General features: G+C 32.5%; 1 protein-coding gene across 1 annotated transcript; it reads right to left on the bottom strand.

Moving 5' to 3' along the window:
* Nucleotides 1-296: 296 nt before the first annotated feature.
* Nucleotides 297-6846, bottom strand: LOC121209328 (phytochrome A). Its single transcript, XM_041079830.1, has 5 exons — nucleotides 5753-6846; nucleotides 2900-4952; nucleotides 1958-2774; nucleotides 1072-1362; nucleotides 297-811 (listed from the first exon to the last, which is right to left on the bottom strand). The coding sequence occupies exons 2-5, from the start codon at nucleotides 4944-4946 to the stop codon at nucleotides 595-597; spliced, it is 3372 nt and encodes a 1123-aa protein (XP_040935764.1). The 5' UTR covers nucleotides 4947-4952; nucleotides 5753-6846; the 3' UTR covers nucleotides 297-594.
* Between the last annotated feature and the right edge of the window lie 13822 nt (nucleotides 6847-20668).

Below are 20668 nucleotides of genomic sequence, written 5' to 3'. Positions count from 1 at the left end.
GATAACTAAATCTAATAAATACAATTTTGAAATTCTTAATTAACACAGACAAAATACAATTAAGTTTAAAAATAAATAAATCAACATAAGCAAAAATTCATCAATCTTGATTCATTTACGCCCTCTGTTTACTGCCTAAATGCACCAACAAGAAAGAAAGAAAAGGCAGAGCTTTTGTAGTTAAGAGAGAAATCCTGTGACTATAAGTTTTCTTTCCTAAAAGGACTGTTATTATCTCATTGAATTTGTTATGTTTAATTATAAATTGAAATGAAAATGCTGTGCCACGAAGAAGCTGTTCAAGGTTCTTGGTATTTTACTTCAGAAAGGGGAATAACATACCAGATATTATCACTGAAACAATTACATTTTACAATTTCCCAAGTACCAGTTGGCCTGGCAACACTCAACAATAAGTTCCACAAAACTTATTGGAGCACCTTTTACTGCAGCCTTGGAAGAACAGACATCTTATGAAAGTGCAACTCATTCAACAAATAAAACCCACAGGCTTTTGCAAATTACATTGTCAAACACCCAAACTTCTCCTTAACTGTACAGCACCATTGTCAAATCATATCCCAACAAAGTCAGTTAGGTTCTGGAATCTGGACCATTTGCTGCAGCAAGTTCAACTGTCACGATGAAAGTTGACCTGCCTGCTTCCCTCAAGTACTGGATATCTCCATTCATGAGTTTTACCAACTTCCGGCTGATGAGCAAGCTGATAGCCTCCTCTGAAGCGTCTTCCTCATTTCCAAACATTTGGTTCAGCATTGCTTCAGGTACTCCGCCACCTGCATGTGTTATCCTGAACCAAAATATACGTACAAAATGCCTTTTACTTTCAGTGAATTCATATACAGGTGGAGCTCATTTGTGCATAAAACTAGAGTGCATACTATACCAGTTCCATATATACATACTACCGATGAATCAATCTAAATAAAAAAGGAAACAAGATGCTTAAATTGGTGTGCAGGGAACATTCTCGTCTTTGAGGTATATTTAGGACATAAGTCAACTATTAGTATGAAACCATGAATGCAAATGAAAGCAACAAAGCAATACCTGAGCTCCAAATGTGCAAGGTGAACAGACTGTCCTAATTGATCTTTGGTCAAGTTAGCTACAACTAGTAGTTGGCCTCCATTTGGTGTAAAATTAACTGATATCAACAAGAAATCAGCTAAGACCTGTTGAAGTCTAACACTATCTCCATATAAGGTCTCGCTCAGGACATCTTCTGCTGTATCATTGACTATTCGGATACGTTTTCCATTGCTCGTCACCATCACTTGACTAATAGAAGCAGTCAATACCTCATGCAGGGTGAATTCAATCATTTCAAGATCCACATAGCTGTTAAGAATTTAGAGAAACGAAAAAGAGAAAAGAAGTTAAGCACTCAAATAAAAGATATCACAAACCAAAAGTGCTGGGAGGTACTGAGGTATGCAGCCATATTCCGTCATAGTTAAATTCCAATTCTGGCTGGGTGCAAGGTAAGGGAAACCATAGCTCAGGGGTTAAAGAAAAGTGATGGCATTATGCTAGAAGGAATCATTGGTTCTCTGGGGGCACAAGGGAAAGGATATGTGCAAATTCTGATTAACAAGGACCAAATCTAGCATATAAGAAAAGTTGTCTGTCTGGCTGGTGAATGAAGCTCGGGTTATGAAACTCCTACTGGTTGGACACCCGGTAAGTATGAGATAACTATAAGCATGGGCATAGAACCCTCAAAGAAGACAAAGCTGTAGAAAATCCAGAAGTAACAAAATCCAGGCCAATAAAATCATGGTTTATGTTAATATTTTCTTATGAATCTTTTTTTATGCAGGATCTTATGTCTGGCATGGCATCTATGTTTCAAAAGTGTATGCTGCAAAAGTTTATTGCTGATCAAAAAACAAAATGAAAAGTAAGTTCATCGTTTTGCAGGACGTTTTCATACCCATCAATGATGGTGTGCAGGTCTGAATCATCAAGTATCTTCCTAAGCTGGTGTTGGCACAGGGTACTAGTCTGCAGAAGGCGTTTTTGTTCAGGTCCCAACTCTGTGCCTTCCATCATTTGAGTAGAAAAAATAATACCAGAGAGAGGATTATGGATCTGCCTTTTCAAATAAGCTAATGCTTTCAATCTCTTCATGGCAGTTTGCTCTGTTAATCGCTGGACATGAAGTGCTTGCTGCAGCTCATGGCTTGCAAGCTGCAAGAAACAAAAGACACCAGTGACAGCACCCTCTCTGTCCAATTTCTTATTCACACATAACAAGCATTCCACATACTTTCCACTACGACCAAAGAAACCAAAAGGAACCTTTTCAGGCTCATTACCAGCCACAGCATTATTAAGTACAACACCAAGATTGACATAAGATTCTTGATTCTTGAGACTACAGCATGCGTTGTGGGTCCCAAAAATCTCCCCCAACAACATTTTATCTACCACTTCATCTCGGTTCCACCCAGTTATCTTTGTCATTGCTGGATTCCACTCAGAGCACCAGCCAAATTCATCTGTTCCAAATATTGGTGGAATCAGCGGGTTTGGATTTTGTACAATTGCTTTGTAATCACCTTCGATCCGGGTAAATTTGTCCATTACAATTTTCTGACCAGTTATATCTTGAGCCACAAAACAAACCCCCACAACATTTTCATGGAGATCCCGGTTCGCACAAGCATTGACAACTAAACTGACGGGGCCAACCTCAGACCTCAACCCATGAGTTTTGATCTCAAAGTGGATGTTCTTTTCTTCCTTGCCTGATCAGGAAGAATTTAAGTGACAAAATTGTTGATGACTTAAAAGAAGACTAAACGGTAACAGGAAAAGGGGAAAGAGAAAAGAAATAGGAAGAAAAGATACCAAGAAAGGGAAAATTACATACCCTGCAATGCCAAGGACAACATTTTCTTGACTGTTTCAACTGAAGAATCTTCAAGAAGTGTGAGTAAATGCCTTCCAATTGCCTTATCGACTGGAAGACCAGTCAACTCAGCAATTTTCATATTCCACCCATTAACCAGGCCATCAACATCCACCGCCAAAATTGGCACAGTAGCTGTTTCAATCAAACGAACCATCTCACTTGTCACTGCCTCCAGCTCTTGCATCCCCTCTATTTTGAGGTCAGTGAGCTTCGAGTATATGACATTGGTGTTTGTATCTGCGGTCACAACATCTTTGAAAGCATTCCGTAGAATAAGCTGCAAAGAATGGATTGCATCCATTTCATAGTCCTTCCACGGCAAACTCCTTGTCTTGACAACTTCAAGGAAAGCCTTGAATGATGACCTTGGGTGCATTTTCCTATCATCATCTTTCTTGCCAAGTTCCTGCTTTGCACCACCCCATCTAATTTCAGAAGCAGTATGTGACCTGAACCAGAAAAGCATGTCCTTGGGGGTTATCCTCACAGCTGCCATCCCACAAACTACATCACCAAGTCCCAAAGCCCCCGGGAACCCAGCATCATGCAAGCTATCAGTACTCAGACCGGTGGAATCCATATGATACTCAGAAAGCCACGCTGCTATCTCATGTAGTTGGAAATCGCTTGGAGTTACTCCTAGTTTCCATAATTTGTCCTTGTATAATAAGGCAGCCCCATCACATTTCACCAAATCCATTATATTTGGGCTCTGTGATACAATACCGACGGGTGCATCACGCATAAGCATATCACATAAAAGGGTCTGGGTACGAAGGATGTTCTTCTCAATCATTTGGCTTTCCAACTCTAACTCCTTATTGACATGGATGGCAAATACTTGAGCAAGAAACTCACAAGCATACCGGAGTGGGAATGGAACAAACCTAGGAGTGGTGTTATGGCATACTACCAAACCCCACAATCTCTTTCTCTTTTGTTGTGGCTGAGAAGAATTAGTATTATCATCTTCCTCATCTCCATCATTGACAATAACAGCCATAACCAGAGAAGCGATGGAATTCATGTTCTCCATATACTGTAAATGGCAGCTGTGTGGAGCCCTTAGGGTTGAACCACAAAATGTTAGGTCAAAAGGAAGCTTATCATCTTGATATACTTTTACATGTTTTGCTCGACAATCAACAATCATACGGACTTTATTCTTCATAAACAAAAATCGAGCAGCTTGAGGGATATCAGTTGCTGGATAGTGCAAACCTAAATAAGGCTCTAGGCCTGGCTTTGTTATCTCAGAAACCACTTCCCCATGGTCATCATCATGGAACTTATAGGCCATCACCCTGTCATAACCAGTGAGCTCAAAAACCTCCTGCACCATTGTATCACAGAGCCTTTCCATGCTCCCACTAGGTAGAGACTGCAAGCGAGTAATTGCCTTTGCTGCCAGCTTGTACGACTGCAAGGCTCCAGCAGCAGTCATGGGAACTTCATAGGGCTTCACAGGTTCAAAATCAATGATCAAGCTCCCTGTTACCCGATGGATTATTGCATAAAAGGGCTTCCCAGAAGTCTTGCAATGGACCAAGATTGGATTCAAAAGAGAAACCTCCCCAATTCCTAGGGCCTTTAGCAATGCAGAGGAACTGGGGGCAGTAAAAATAGTTTTTATGTCAGTACCAATGCCAAGAACTGGGTAGTCCCCAACACTCGGGACTGCATGACTAACCATGGTTAACATTTCAGGGGCATTCTCACTGTATGCTACGACCTTGTAAGTTTTCTCATCTAAGGCCAGCAAGCACCCAAAGGGTTGGATAAACTTGCCTTTCTGTATGTTATGGAGATATGCTGTGGTAACCTTGTTTGACCTAGGTTGCTGATCTCCACTTACACGCACCGAACTTGAATAGTCAAAGGAGCTACTGGACTCCTCAAATTCTGCATGGAGTTTGGCATCTACAGTGGTTTGAGCAATAACTCGTGCACTGTGCCTTGATCTACCAGAGTTGTTAGACGAGTGGCTTTGCCTTGATGAAGACATTTTCTCCTGATAATAAAAAGAAAAAAAGGACATCTCTATGAATAACAACCACCAGGAAAGAATTCCATACATTGGAAATCGAAACAAGTATTGACAAAGTTGCAATTATTAGTGATTGTGATCATGAACATTACAATAACAATTTTATCATATAGAAATTGTAGCAGAGAAAAATTCTAACTTCTTCTATAACCAGTTTGAGATAAGAAAACTCACTCTGTATTTGGTTGATGCTTTTGCTAGTTTCTCTTTATTTTCTGTTCATTTTTACTTTTTGTATTTTGCAAAAGCAGCATCAAGCAAGCTGAACCATAAAAGCCAAGAATACTGAAGTCTAAACCTAAATATTCCTGATTTTCCCATAGCATTGGAGAAGAAATTTGGAGGGTCAATGATTCCTTTTTCCATTTTTGTGAGACAAAGGTAGGAGGATTAAATTTCAGAGAGACACAAAAGCACGCAATGAAGGATTTGGCTTTCTAATCATAGAAAGTATGACTTTTCCATCAATTAACTACAGTTTATGGGAAGACCAATTACTCAAGTTCCAAACTTGCAGTTCCATGATCCATAGCTCAAAACTCAATCACACAAGATTCATGAACCTTAATCATGATCACCTTCCCCACCCAACAACCCAAATTGGCTCAGTTAAAACAAACCCATCCTTTCCAAACTCATAAGACATGGTAGAGAAAACAGCAAAAAGAACAAACTAGCTATTACAAAACAATAATCCCCATAGTTATTAAGCTGAAAGCTAAAAAAAAAAAAGTAGCATTTGATTTTAGCTAAAGGGGACTAACCTTGGGTTGATAAAGAATAGAGGAAATGGAAAAGGGCAGCTGTTATCTGTGACTGTGATGATGAGTTGCAGAGGCAGTTCGAAGTAGAACTTGGAAACATGAATCCCAAGCTCGGCCAGCAAACCCAGAATCCATCTCCAATCAAATTATAGAAGAAACCCAACAAAACCCAAAAGAAATAAATTATAATAAAAAAGATTAAAAAAATACCTCGACAACCGCCTTGAAAGACTAGCAACACTTTACCATTACCAATCTCTCAGGGGACCACCATGATAACATAAAATAATACTATAATAATAACAAAAAAGTATTTCATGGTGGCATGGGACCAATCCGACATGAAGAATTGCCTATAATTAAAAAAAAAGAAAAAAAAAAGAAAGAATGGGTTTCCTAAACAAGGATGACAGTGGCAGTTTAGTTATCATTGGCTTCTATTTTTGTTTCTATATTTTGTTTGTTAAAGTAAAAAAAATTCTTCTGCATTATGGGCTGTGTCTTTTGTTCCATAAAAGAAATTCTACTTTTATATTGGATTTGGATCATTTGGTTCTTCCCAATTAAATACTTCAATAAACTCATGTTAATTAATTACATGATTCTGAATTACAATATCAGTGTAGTACAAACCTTAACTGATTGTAACACCTCAATATCATATTCAATGAAACAAAATGGTGAGACACATAAATTATAAAACCAACAGGAACAGCTGAGCAGCAAATAGTGGGAAATGCAGAGGCAGCCCATGCCCAATTGCACGTTTTGGTTTTGGGTAAAACCCATTTCTGTTTGCCTTGTGCAAATTCAAGACAAATACCAACAAAAACATGTGTTATGGTGAGAGTCAGCAGTCACATGTAAATAGACAGATTTTGGGCCATACCAGAATCCAAAGAACAAATACAAATGGTAGACTTGGTTGGCTAAATCAGTAGGATCTATGCTAAGTTCCACCTTTTCCCTCCCAACCCTATCTCTTTATCCATTTCTAAAAGGATATATAGAGTACAGATGTGTATGATAGATACCCTTTGCGGTTGTCATCTTCAAACCATCATTTATGGGGGCCTCTATGTGGGCTCCCTTTACCCTTTCTTTCCTCCAAAGAAAGCTCCAGCCTCATGATCATCCATGTATATCATCATCTAGTACCTATTTTTCAAAGAACAATTGGGTTCATCTTCAATCTTTACAACATTTGATTTTTTACCTCTAATTTTAGACATTTTTTTCTTAATTGCCCAAATAGAAAATTAAGGTTGTGTTTAATGGAAATTTTCAATATTTAATATTTTAAATGTATATGATAATTATTTATTTATTTTACTTAATTTAAAATTTTCAATAAAAAATGTTGAATAAGATAAGTAGGTGGTACAACTTATACTAAAATATTAAGTTGACTTTATTTTATTAAAAAAGTGAATATTATCCTTTTTTTTAATGAAATATTCAAATTATTCTATCTACTGTCAATGGAGTAAAAAAACTCTACAAATGGGTCTAGTTTGAAGCCATTTATTTTTAAAGTATAATAAAATAATAATTAAATAATAGAAAAAGACACTTGACGTCATCTTAGACCTGCTTGTGGAGTTTTTTTACTCGACTTATAATGGAGATAATAAACCCTTTTACCTTTCATCCAAAACTATCTAAAATAATATAAAATATTATATTAATAAGATTAAAATTAAAAAAATTAAATAATCTTTTAAAAATTATTTTTATTAAAAAACATAATTATATTTATTACTTATATTTAGTAATCTACATAAACCTTAACACACATAAATGTCACAATGTGTATTTTATAGGTGGTGCGTATTCATCAATTAAGTCACATTATTAGCATTTTTATGTAAAAGATGTTAGACTTTTAATTTGTATATTGTTGTTTTCTTCAAAACTGTGCTTTTTTTTTTTTTTAACATTAAACGATTTTAACATTTGTGTGTGTTAAGGTTTACGTGGATTGAAACTCAACACCTATTTATATCAAAGTCAAGCTTATTTTTTTTTTGTAGAAATTTCTAATGGAAAGTTACTCTCTATTACAACTTAATTCAGAATCAATTATTATAAACATCAAACATTAAATTAAATAATTAACTTAACAATTAATTAAATTTAAATTAATTGTATAAGGGAAAGAATCAAACTCGAGACCTAAAGGTAATTTCACTAACTATTTACTATTAGACCAATTACTCATTTTTATCTCTAAAACTTAAGGATAAATTTAAAAATCTAGCCGTAACTCCTGACTCGGTTCGCAAACCTCGATTCTACTAATCTCATTTTCGAGATGTGATAAGGACTATGAAAGCCACTACAATGTATGCTTTTCTTTAATTAACTCTTCCCATCTTTATAATCCATCTTTATTAACTATGAGTACCAATTTCAAATGAACAGTATTATCTGGAGAAGAACCTTGAGGCAAGGGAAAAGGAGCTCGAGCGTGAGGCGGATCTCGAAGGAAAAGCTCCCAAATTGAAAGCCAAATCAAAGACGTGTAAGCAATTAGCAAAATCATTGGGATTCCAAGCTTTCTAAAACTAGAGAGGTTATTGTCAAAAGGTGTGTATAAACATCAACCTTTATGTATCCCTTGCTTTGTGTTTGAGATCGATCAAAATAGTAAAGAAGAAGAGAGGAGAGGAGAGAAAATAGTCTAATTGTTTTATTATTTAAGTTCTAATAATCCAAAAGGATCGATCCATCTTATTAATACAAGAATGGTTAATTAATTAGCTAAAGAATTCAGTACTAACAATCAATCCTAACTGAACCTTAGCTGATTCACTAACTGAAATGAACATGGTTACAAAACTAACAAATTGACTTAAAATAACTAACTAACAACTAACTTCTAACAGGCTGAAAGCAACTATACAACTTCAGCAGCTTAACCATCTCTATACCTTAATATCCGCCCAATTGGTTGCTCTTCTGCAACTTTTCATATCTACTAACAATTCGAAGTTTGGTCCAGAACTTAATGAAAAACTAGCTGACAGATGCTTGGTGAGCACATTTGCTACAGGATCCTATTTTGGGACATGACCAACAGTTAATTTGCCTACTGCCACTTTCTCTCGAACAAAAAACGAATCAAGTTCCACATGCTTAAACTTTGAATGCATAACCGGATTTGCTAAGTCTGCCACAGCTCCCGAGTTATCACACCATACAACTGTTGGAAATTTTGGACATCACATATATAATAAGGATAATTACATGTTATTATTTACTATCATGATAGGTCAGCCCAAATTAAAAGTGATCTAATTTCGTTAGAATTTTACTGAGTTTTTAATTATTAAATAAAGTATGGATCAAACATGTGTAGATACTCTTCTAATCAAATTCTAATTAATGATGGGCTAATTAGAATTTGATTAGAACTAATATGCTAAGGTTATAAATATTAAGGTTATGGTCCCCAAATTATACACAAGATATATTTTATAATATCCCATCATTAGGAAAGAGAGAGCAGATATTCTCTGAATTTCTTGTGTACTAATTTGGAAGATCAAATCTCCAAAGTTCCAGAAAGTCTCAAGGAATCCATGGATTCAGGTACGCTTCCGCATCTAGTTTTGTTCTTAATTTATTCTTGATGATTTGACATGACAGATCCTGATTTATAAAGTTATATTGCAGATTTATTTTAATAAAATCTAACAAGTAGTATCAGAGCCTCATCATATTAAATCATTAAGAATGAATTGATTCTTTATTAATTTTGGATTGATTTGTTTTTCTTTTTTTTTAATTTTATAGATTTGATATTTTAATTATATATTATGTTGAATCTTTGAGATTCTTGATAAATTTTTTGGGTTTTGATTCTTTAAATAAAGTTTTAAGGTTTTATAAATATAATCTAGTTTAATATTTGCATATGCTATTCGAAAGATGAAGATTCATTTATTTATTTATGTATAATCAATTGATAAAAATTGATTTGTGAGATTTCTTTCTCTTCTTTTCATACAATTATTTTATAAATTTTGGTTAAAGTCATTATTAAATTAAAATTATAGACTTACAAATTTTATTGCAATTGAAGAATTCCAATTGGGTTGTATAATTGATTTTGAAAGTTAATTCACTTGATAATCGAATAAATGAATATTGGTAAGATATTTTTTTTCGCACTATTTGTTTTAAATTTTCTGTTTGTAGTTAAATATTTATGTAATCATCATCTTTTATCTTTATTTATGATGAATTATATTCACAATTGAATTTATAATAAATTATATTCACAATTGAATTCAATTCATATATACGAATGATTACTTTTGGTTTTTTTTATAATTATTTTGTGTAAGTTTTAGTCTTTATGGAATCTGACTAAAATTAAAATATTTGGGATTATTTTTTTTAATATGGTGGCTATGAATTTTCATAGTTAGTTGCGCATATAAAGACTTTTATATAATTTGGGATTTTTTTTATATTTTGTGGTTATGGATTTTTTTAAGTATTTGTGCGTATAAAGAAGTTTTATGATAATGTCTTTAGTCATGAATATAAATTTGAGTTTACATGAAATATGTAAGGCAAGCCAGTATTATTTTTATATTTGTGTGCGTATATATATTATATGCATATCAATGATTTTAAGGATTAATGCATGATTATAGTTTGTGTGAACAGGTGTTTATAATCATTATTCAATAATATATCTTTTATAGTTTAATTAGTGAAATTAAGTTTTAATGAATATCATTGAAGTTATGGTTATATATTCAATTTTATGGGTGCTTTGGTGCAAATTCATGTCAACTATATACATATTTAAATATTTTGGTTTTAAATTTGGTTATATAATTTTAGGTTTTGGCATCTTATGGTTCCAAATATTTGGTTAAATTATGATGATATGATTTATTGTATGAATTGTGGGATATGCCAACTATTATGATTTTGTTTTTTGAAATTTATTGGCTTGAAAATATTTTTCAAGTATTTATGTGAATACCTGTTTAATCATAAATACAACTTTGGATTTACATGGTAAATTCATGGTAAATTTTTCTATTTGATTATGAATACATGTATATGCATGAATTGTTTTGGTGTTTTTATCCATGCCAAAATTATGAATACATATGCTTGTTAATTATTTGGCTTTGAACCACTACATTATTTCTATTTGGTTTTGATATATGATTTTGGAACAAAAGAAAAAAAGAAAAGAAAAGAAGGAAAGGTTTTCGGTTTTTTTTATTGCATTATTAAGACAAACTTATTTTGGGTTATTTCAGAGTCTATAAAGCAATAAAAAAAATTAGTTTTGACATTTGACTATTGGGGAAATTTAAATTTGAATATTGGTATGTTTATATATTTTTTAAAATAACTTAATTGAAGCAAAAAGTCACCAAAGTGATATTTTTTTTGTATAAATTATTTTGTTTTAAAATATAAAAGTTTGTGTGCATGTAACTTAAGTTATGTTAATATTGATTGGCCTAAGTGAAGGTTAATAATATTACATGTGCAACTATGGTGATAAACATGTGACGGTTATTCGGTTATACATGTGAGTAATAAATTGGCCCAAAGGAAGATTTATTATTCGACATGCTCTTATTGTCAATGTTTGATTACTACACCAAGATATCACTTACAAATTAATATTTTGTCCAAAGATGAAATATTAATGGAGTGTCCGATATCTTAAAATGAGGTTTACCTTTATTCAAATTATTTTGGTTTAAATTTGAAGTCTTATGTGAAGATGTTTACGGTTTATGATTTATTCAACTATTATTATATTTGCCAACATCATTGTATGTTGTTTTGGGATATATATATATTATCTTTTAATTTGATTGAAAGATGAAATTAAGGTAAATATTTTGAAACAAATAAATTTAGATTTTGGCTTTTAATTAAGGATGTGTAATATTTTAAATAAATTAATTGAAACAAAATGCCACCAAAGTGACCTCTTTTGTGTAGATTAGTATATTTGAAATATTAAGATGGTTATATGTTTTTGTGATTCATGCGTTTATTAATTTACCGAAAAGTAAGTTAATATTTGGCAGAATTACAACGACATCTGTGGTGATAAATGTGTTACAATTATAAAGTATTTTATGTGAGCAATAAGTTAGTCCAAAGATTAATTCATTGTTTGACATAGTTTATTGTCAATGTTTGATTGCTACAACAAGAGTACCGCTTACTGTTAATATTACTGTCCAAAGACTTGATATTAATGTTGTGTTTGGTATCTTGAGATGGGATTAGCCATTATCCTGAATTTATTTTTTACTATGAATATTGATGTGAGCTTATTTTTATTTATTTTTTGTTCTATATTCAACTAATTCATATTCTACTGCCATAATATCTGCTAATATAAATTCCATACCCATACTTAATGGGGCTAATTTCAATGAATGGAAAAGGCACTTACTTATAGTGCTTGGCTATATGAACATACACCTTGCACTAAAGGAAGAACTACTCACACCTCTCACTGCGGAAAGTAACCCCTATGTTAAAAGGGATTTTGAGAGGTGGAATCGTTCAAATTGCATGAGTCTGATGATCATGAAGCACAGCATTTTAGAAGCCTTTAACGGCATAGAATTTGAAAAGATTACTCAGGCCAAGGTTTCCTTGATGAAATTAAGCAACGTTTTGCTAAAAAACGATAAGGTTAAAATGACATCACTTATGACTTCTTTGATGTCTGTAAAGTTAAGGGTTAAGCAAGTTCTGAGCAATCTAAGGGCTATGAATTTTATGATCCCACAATTAGGAATATTTTTGAGACAAGAATTACAACATTCTTTGAGGATGTTGAGTTTGGGGGGAGAAATAAGGTTAGAAACATTGCTTTTGAGGAGGAATTGGATTCTAACTCAGTTCCTACTATCACTTTTGATGATGTTTAGACTCTCATACCTATCATTGATTAAGAAGTGAATCTATAACCTCAATAAGATAATGTTTAACAACTCCCTATTCAAGATGAGATAATTGTTCCAGAAGAACAAACTCAACAACCTTAAGAATGAATGTCATTAGAAAGGTCCACTAGAGAAAAGGTTAAAATGGCTTTAGTGGAGTATTTTGACTTTAAGCTACATCAGATGAATATTAAGTTAATGGTTTCTCAATGGTAACATTGATCATACATTTATATGGTGCAATTAGAAAACTTTGTGTCTGATGATACAAAAGTAATGATTTGCAAATTAAAGAACTTCATCAATGGGCTTAAGTAGACTTCTCGTCAATAATATTACAAAATTTACCAAATAATTATCTCATTCGGTTTAAAGATGAATTTTGTTGATAATCGTTTATACCATAAGTTTAGTGGGAGTAAAGTTTTATATTTGGTTTTATATGTTAAAGTTTTATATTTGGTTTTATATGTTAATGACATACTGCTTGTCAATAATAAGTATAGCCTCAATCAATGCCCTAAAAATGATATTAAGATTACAAAAATGCATTAGATTTTTTACATTTTAGCAGTGGAAAGTTTAATGTATGTTCAGGTTTGTATACATTGGAATCTTGTATACACTATTGGGATGTTAGGCAGATATTTTAAGCAACCCTGGTTTGGACCATTAGATAGCATCCAAGAGGGTTATAAGGTATTTTCAGAGAACAAAAGATTACATGCTCACATATTGGAGGTCTAATCAGTTAGAGATCATCAGGTATATAGACTCCGATTTTGATGGAATATGGATACAAGATTTTGTCACTAAGGTAAAAATTGTGAAAACAAATTGCAGTCTTTTATTCCAATAGCAACAGGAGCACATTAAAGTCAAAACACATAGACTTTAAGTTCCTGGTTGTTAAAGTAAAAGTTCAGAGTGGTTAAGTGCTTATAAAGCATATTAGGACAAATTCCATAATTGCGGATCTACTTACTAAGGAACTACACCTAAGGTTTTATAAGAGCACATTGCTCATATGGGTGTAATGTCATTTAAAGGATATTTGGTTTTAGTGGGAGTTTGTATTTTTAAATGCTTTTATGTTATAGACACATTTTCAGTTATTTCAGTTTAAAGATAATAAGTTTATTTTCTACAGAAATAAAGTTTATTTGTTTTATTCACACTCTGATTTTGGTAAGATTTGATCTCACTAAGGAGGACCAGTTGGAAATAGACATGTTTAGATCATATTGCATGTAATTTCCATGCTACACATCCATACTTGATCTATGTCATTTGGTTGTATTAATATACGTGATCATGGATGGATTTAGTTACGATATTTGTAACGAAAGTCGCCTTGGTTCTATGTTAACATAATTAATGGACGAGATTGTATGGAATGCCTTTTGGATATGATAGTAAAATTTTGAGCTCATAAGGTTATATAATGACATGTAATTATAAAGTAATTAGTATATATATGTGGTCCAAGTGGGAGATTGTTGGAAAATTTGGACATCACATATATAATAAGGATAATTACATGTTATTATTTACTATCATGATAGGTTAGCCCAAATTAAAAGTGATCTAATTTGGTTAGAATTTTATTGGGCTTTTAATTATTAAATAAAGTATGGGTCAAACATGTGTAGATACTCTTCTAATCAAATTCTAATTAATGATGGGCTAATTAGAATTTGATTAGAACTAATATGCTAAGGTTATAAATATTAGGGTTATGGTCCCCAAATTATACACAAGATATATTTTCTAATATCCTATCATTAGGAAAGAGAGAGCAGATATTTTCTGAATTTCTTATATACTAATTTGGAAGATCAAATCCCCAAAGTTCCAGAAAGTCTCAAGGAATCCATGGATTTAGGTACGCTTCCGCATCTAGTTTTGTTCTTAATTTATTCTTGATGATTTGACATGACAGATCCTGGTTTATTAATTTATATTGTAGATTTATTTTAATAAAATCTAACAACAACAGCTTTCTATGCAACCTTGACCTGTAATTTAGATATCAAAGACTCTAGCCAAATAACTTCTATAGTGGCATGAGCTAAGCTCTTATATTAAGCTTCTGTAGTTGAATGAGAGACCACTTCTTGTTCCCTAGAGCCCCAAGACACAGGATTTCCTCCTAGAAAAACACAAAACCCAGTGGTAGAATGCTTGTCATCTGGATCAGTTCCCCAATTTGCTTCAGAGTATCCAACTAGAGACAACCTATATACTACTTTGAAGGATATACCATAATCCACAGTGGCTTGTAGATATCTTAGTATACGCTTGGCTGCTTTAAAATGCTGATCAAGAGGTTTTTGCATGAATTGACACACCCTATTGACAGTAAAGGCAATCTCCGGCCTAGCAATGACAATGTACTGCGGTGCTCCTATATTACGAGTCATTTTCAGCTGTACTGCCAATATGAGCAAAGTACATGAGCTGACCTTGAGAGTAGGAGTGCTATTTGATTGATCCCTATGAAATATTGTCAACAAGTTTAAAATGTATTGCCTTCGACTTAGGAACAATCCATCAGATGTGTAACACACCTCAATACCTAAGAAAATATTCAGTTGCCCCAAGCTTTTTAGGAAAAAATTCAAGTCCAAAGACTTAACAAAGTCATCCACACATGCAGCCTGATTCCCTGTTACAACCCACTCTAGTTTGAGCTAAATTAACATAATTGTTGTTGACTAAAAATTAGGGTTATCCCTAGTTTAAAGAAAAAAAAGTTTGTGTTTAAAAAACACATTAATTTGCTTTGAGTATCGACTGGTTGTGCAATATTGTGTTCAGTCCCAAAATTGTTCAAACAGTAAAACAGAAACAAAAATAGCGAAAGTAGAGAGAAATTTGTACACAATCGTTTGTTAACGCAGTTTAAAAATCATACTCTACGGAACCTCGCTAAGTGAATGGTCTCTTATTCTTCAATTGATCTAATCACCTATTGGTGAAAGACCAAACTATACCCTTCTACAAGATGTATTTGCAGCCCCAATAACTAGTCTCAATTAGTTACAATCACTCACTCAAACCACACTTACACAAGTTCAATTCACTCACAAATAATGCCTAAAATTGAGTGTGAAACCAGGCAAAGAGAATACTTAGACAGTAACAATTCACAACTTTCTACCCAACAAAAATGAGCACTTTGATTGTGTAGTATACTACCTATTTATAAGCTTTCTTGGCAACAAGGATAAGCACCAATAATTGAGATAAACCTGACTTCTATTACTTCAAAAATTTAATTAATGAAGTCCCAAGTTAATCAGAAAAGATCTCTTTGAAAATAGCCACCCATCACGTCTTCGGGAATGAAAAAAAATCCCACCTTAAACCAATTCAAATTCAACTCCTCTAAAAAAATCCAATCTCTTCACAAATACACCTCTTGATACTTTCTATTTTGAGAACAACAGATGTGGATTTTCATGAGGCCCATTTCCTTAAAAAGGAACATCAAATAAAGCTCATGTAGAAAAGACCAACAATCAAGTATGCCCGAGTTGTCTCTTATCTTGATCGATCGAGTTCATGATTAATTAAGTCATTGAACAAACATTGCAGGACAACCTCAGTTCTAACAGTGTTTCCATCGAATTTATTTTTCACGTATTTAATGTACTGTATATTTATTATTATAAATTTATGTGAATTCTTTTACACTCTAATAACTCATTTTTGTATAAATTTAATATATTTGTTTGTTTGTAGTATTTTCATTTAGAAAAATATTCGGTACACTATTAGGGAAGTTTTTAGACTCAACAAGTAGATCATGGGGTTGACAAGTATCGTATAGAAGTATTATAAAATATTAAAAAAAAGACATATTTACAAAAAAAGACAAGTGACAATTTTTTAGGGCAGCTTGTTGAATTAAAAAAAAAACTAGAAATTCTATCATACATGCATGCGTGTGAGAACTACGTATTTAGAATGTAGAAGTGTGTTTGAAGATCCCATCATATGTATATTTTTATTGTTGTTTTTTAAATGAAAATGTAATACCCTAAACTCGACCTAGATATTATGGCTGAATTCGAGAGCGTTATGAAGAAGGAACCGATGATACTTCATTAAACATTGTATAGTTATTAGATAAAAACATCCAAGTTTTACTAGACATATTCATTTATATATTCATTACTAAAACCATTATATGTTGTCCTTCAAAGTTAACCAAATCTCTCGCAGTGGAAGTTTGAAAAATCACTTAAATCAAAACCACGCTCATGTTTTCAAAAACATTTGTTCGCGTATAATTGGAAATTTATCAATTATCATAGTGTAAAAAATCATAGACGCAACCAAACCAAAAATCCAAAATGAACAATCCCAAAAGTTTGTAAAGTCCAAAAATTACAAAACTCTCTCAAAAATTAGATTAAGTAAAACTCGTAAATAAGGATAAGAAAAATAATAGTTTTCCGACAAGTAGTCTCCGCTGAGCCTCCGTCGCACTAACTCGCCTATGTCTGAGGATTACCTGAACAAAATAGACAAACAGATGTGAGTTTTCGTAAACTCAGTGTGTAACTCAACAGAAATAGGCATGCAACATACACAGAATCTCATATGCAGATAGATATAGATTTGGATCTAAGTCCTTAACAGATACAGATATCAGAATCAAATAAGCAAAATAGATATACAGAATCCTACCCCCATCCTCTACACACCATCTCCGACCATCCTATCACTCTATGTACGGTTAAAAACACTCACCCATTCCTACACATCTTATAGTGTCGATGCGACACATAACAGAATAATGTGCAGTCAAGATGCCAGAAATTAGGCGAAAGGTCATCGTACAGATTACTTCCTCCACATATACAAATCCCACCCCAAATACAGATATAACATACAGATAACAGATACAGAATCACATGATTAACTTGCTTGTATACAAATATTTTACTTACTTATGCAGAACAGTTAGACATGCATATCAGTTTCCTACTCAGATCAGACTATCAGATTAGCAAATCACATACAATGAGTTCAGTTTGCCCTTACTGAACTTAGGTAGGCCTACAGTAGATTGAAATGACCCGTTCAACCCTAGGGAAAATTTTAGAATTTTGGGGCCACATGCCCATGTGGGCCCATACGCCCAACCTAGCCTAGCTGTGTGGCCCACACGGCCACACATTCACTATCACATGGCCGTGTGTCGCACACGGCCACACCTTCAATAGTCACACGACCGTGTGTCGTACACAGCCAGCCACACAGTCGGCCACATGCACGTGTGGCGTCAACAAACCTAATTTTCGGCTTTCGTCGAACCTCGTTTTCTCGTGTTTTAGGTACACATTTGGTACAGTTTTTACGCGAACGCTCCTATGAGACAACCATAACCTAAAATTCAATTAAGAACACTAGTCAATAACTGAAACAATTTATAGAACTAAAAATCCCCAATCCACCAAAATGCTCACCTTTGACGAACAACGCGTCTCAGATCTAATTTGCCGAAGAATCGAACGTTTCCAGCCCCTCTCCTAAACAATCAACCAAATCCAAGCATTTAAACTGAATATTCATGAAAATTGCAAACTAACTCCCCTAACAGAAAATCCCTAACATGCAACGAAAATGGTAAAAAACTACTTACGAAATACTTCAACAGTAGAACAGACAACAAGCACCCGAACGATTAAACAAAATCGAAGAACTCACCACACTGTCGTTTGACCAAACGAAATGGAGAGAAGGAAAATGAAGAAAAAAAAAACACAATATGGAAGATGGGAAAAATGAACGTGAATTTGGGGAAGGGAAAAATTTTAGAAAATGGAAAAAAATAGAATTACCAAAAATAGAATTTGAACCGGAGACCTCAAATACACAATTAAAGCACTTAGCCATTGAAACAAATATATAGTTATGTCAAAATTTATAAAAATAGAAATAAATTATTCAGGGTGTTACAGAAAATATTAAAATACCCTCGAATACTATAATTTATTTTATTTATGAAAAGGTATTTTTATAATTTCTCTAATTGAGTTGCTGTCTAATTGACTTGTGACACCAACTCAATTAAGAGCTTAAATAATAGTAAGTATAAATTATTTAAAGATTTATAACTAATCCTATATTTATTTCGAATTCATTTTATCTTTTTATGTAATGTGGTATTTAAATTTTCTTAAATCATATTTTATGTGTAATATTAAATTTATTAAGGTAAAACATAAAAACACTTAAATAATAATTATATAATAATAATATTATTATTATTATTATTAAATCTTCATTTACTTACCATTAATTCTTTAAATTTCAGGACAAAATCTAGTTAATTAATAATAATCAACGTTATTAGATGATGTTGGAGATGTTACAAACTGGTAGAGGCTGAGAGTTATCTTGATTCATGTAAATAATAGTTGTAACCCAAATTTGTTTCCTCCAACATATACCTCTTTTTTATTTTATATCCCACACAGCTTGACCGAATTTCTAGCTGATAATAAAAAAATCTATTATTTTAATTATAAAATAGGTAAATATTAATATTTTTAAGTTTTAAAAGGAAGTATATGACTAGTTCAATTCGGTAAAGTATTAATGTTTTTATAATAGTAAATATATTCAGTAGTTGGAATCATGTTAATTATTGTGTACGTTTCTTCATAATAATTATGATGATGGAAAATACTAATTCAATTTTACTTTATTCATAAAAATGTTATCGTATCGATCGAAATTATAAATTCTTCCACTAAATATTAACTTTTTGAAAATTTTGTTTTAAATTGTTAAGTTCCAAATATTTAGTTATCGAGGTTTAATTGTGAGTTATTAAAGGGTAAAATGATAAATAAAAATTCGCAATTTTAATTGGGGTTATTCCTAAAGGACCTAATAACTTCTTAATTGGAATTAGAGGATCCATTTAATTAGATGATGAAAAAATTATTAAAGATTGAGATTCCTTACTTTTATTTAAGAGTGGATGAATAGTTTCGTGATTTTGACTAAATGATTGTTGAATCCTTGCGTTGGAATAAATAAAATATAACGGATTTTTATTGGTATGATCTAACCTATTATAAAAAATAAATCATGAACCTGATGGTTTATTTCGTTTTCTAATATGAAAAATATGAGATTTCATTAAATTAACTATTAGGAAATTTCGAATCAGGCCATTAGACCTTATAACAACAAAGGAAGCATAGACCTCTTCGACGAAAAAACTTTTGTTGTCTTGGTCCCAACTCAACATTAAACAAGTTCGACTGTTGCTAAACAGTTTTTGGATATTAAACGGATATCCCCAGGAGGTAAATTTAATGTGAACGGTCAAGCTATTAGTTTATTGGTTTGTTCAATTCAACTGATTTAATCAAAAAATCATTAAAAAAATTTATTTTGTATCCGACTTAGCTTGACCAAATTTCTAGCTGGTAATAGAAACTAGTATTTCTTTTATTTATATTTAATTATAAAATATGTAAATACTAAAATTTTTTAAATAGTAAAATCAACTATCCGACTGGTTCAATTCCTACTGTATTTGATAAAGTATTTTTGTTTTTAATAGTAAATATATTCAGTAGTTTGATTTTATGTATATATCTTTCTTGTTACCACAAAACTGAACAATAAGGAACAGTGAAAAAGAATCCATAAAATACAAAGAAAAAAAATATAGGCCTTTATAAATATAGGCACAGTGAATATGCGGCCGTTTTAGCTCAGCCGGTAGAGTGCTTATGTTTTCTAATTTTTACTACTGTCCGTTATTTCTGCAGTTTTTGCCCTAATCAATTTTATCCCCTTTTTTTATATCTATAAAAAATGGAAAACACAACTAAAACTCTATGATGTTCGATAAAGTAAAACTCTATCATGTTTCGAGGGTGGAAATAAAATTTTAATTTTTAATAATTTATATCTTTATAACTTTTAA

This window comes from Gossypium hirsutum, chromosome A11 (assembly GCF_007990345.1).
Source record: "Gossypium hirsutum isolate 1008001.06 chromosome A11, Gossypium_hirsutum_v2.1, whole genome shotgun sequence".
NCBI lineage: Eukaryota > Viridiplantae > Streptophyta > Magnoliopsida > Malvales > Malvaceae > Gossypium > Gossypium hirsutum.
The sequence above is the reverse complement of the archived record's forward strand: the minus strand, read 5'-3'. Positions and strand labels throughout refer to the sequence as shown.

Excerpts from the sequence above, each read along its gene's own strand:
- LOC121209328 (XM_041079830.1), bottom strand. The coding sequence starts at position 4,946 with ATGTCTTCATCAAGGCAAAGCCACTCGTCTAACAACTCTGGTAGATCA. Across the intron at positions 1,363-1,957 it reads CTGCACACCATCATTGATGG|CTATGTGGATCTTGAAATGA; the intron begins GTATGAAAACGT and ends AATTCTTAACAG. Across the intron at positions 812-1,071 it reads CTTGCACATTTGGAGCTCAG|GATAACACATGCAGGTGGCG; the intron begins GTATTGCTTTGT and ends ATTTTGGTTCAG.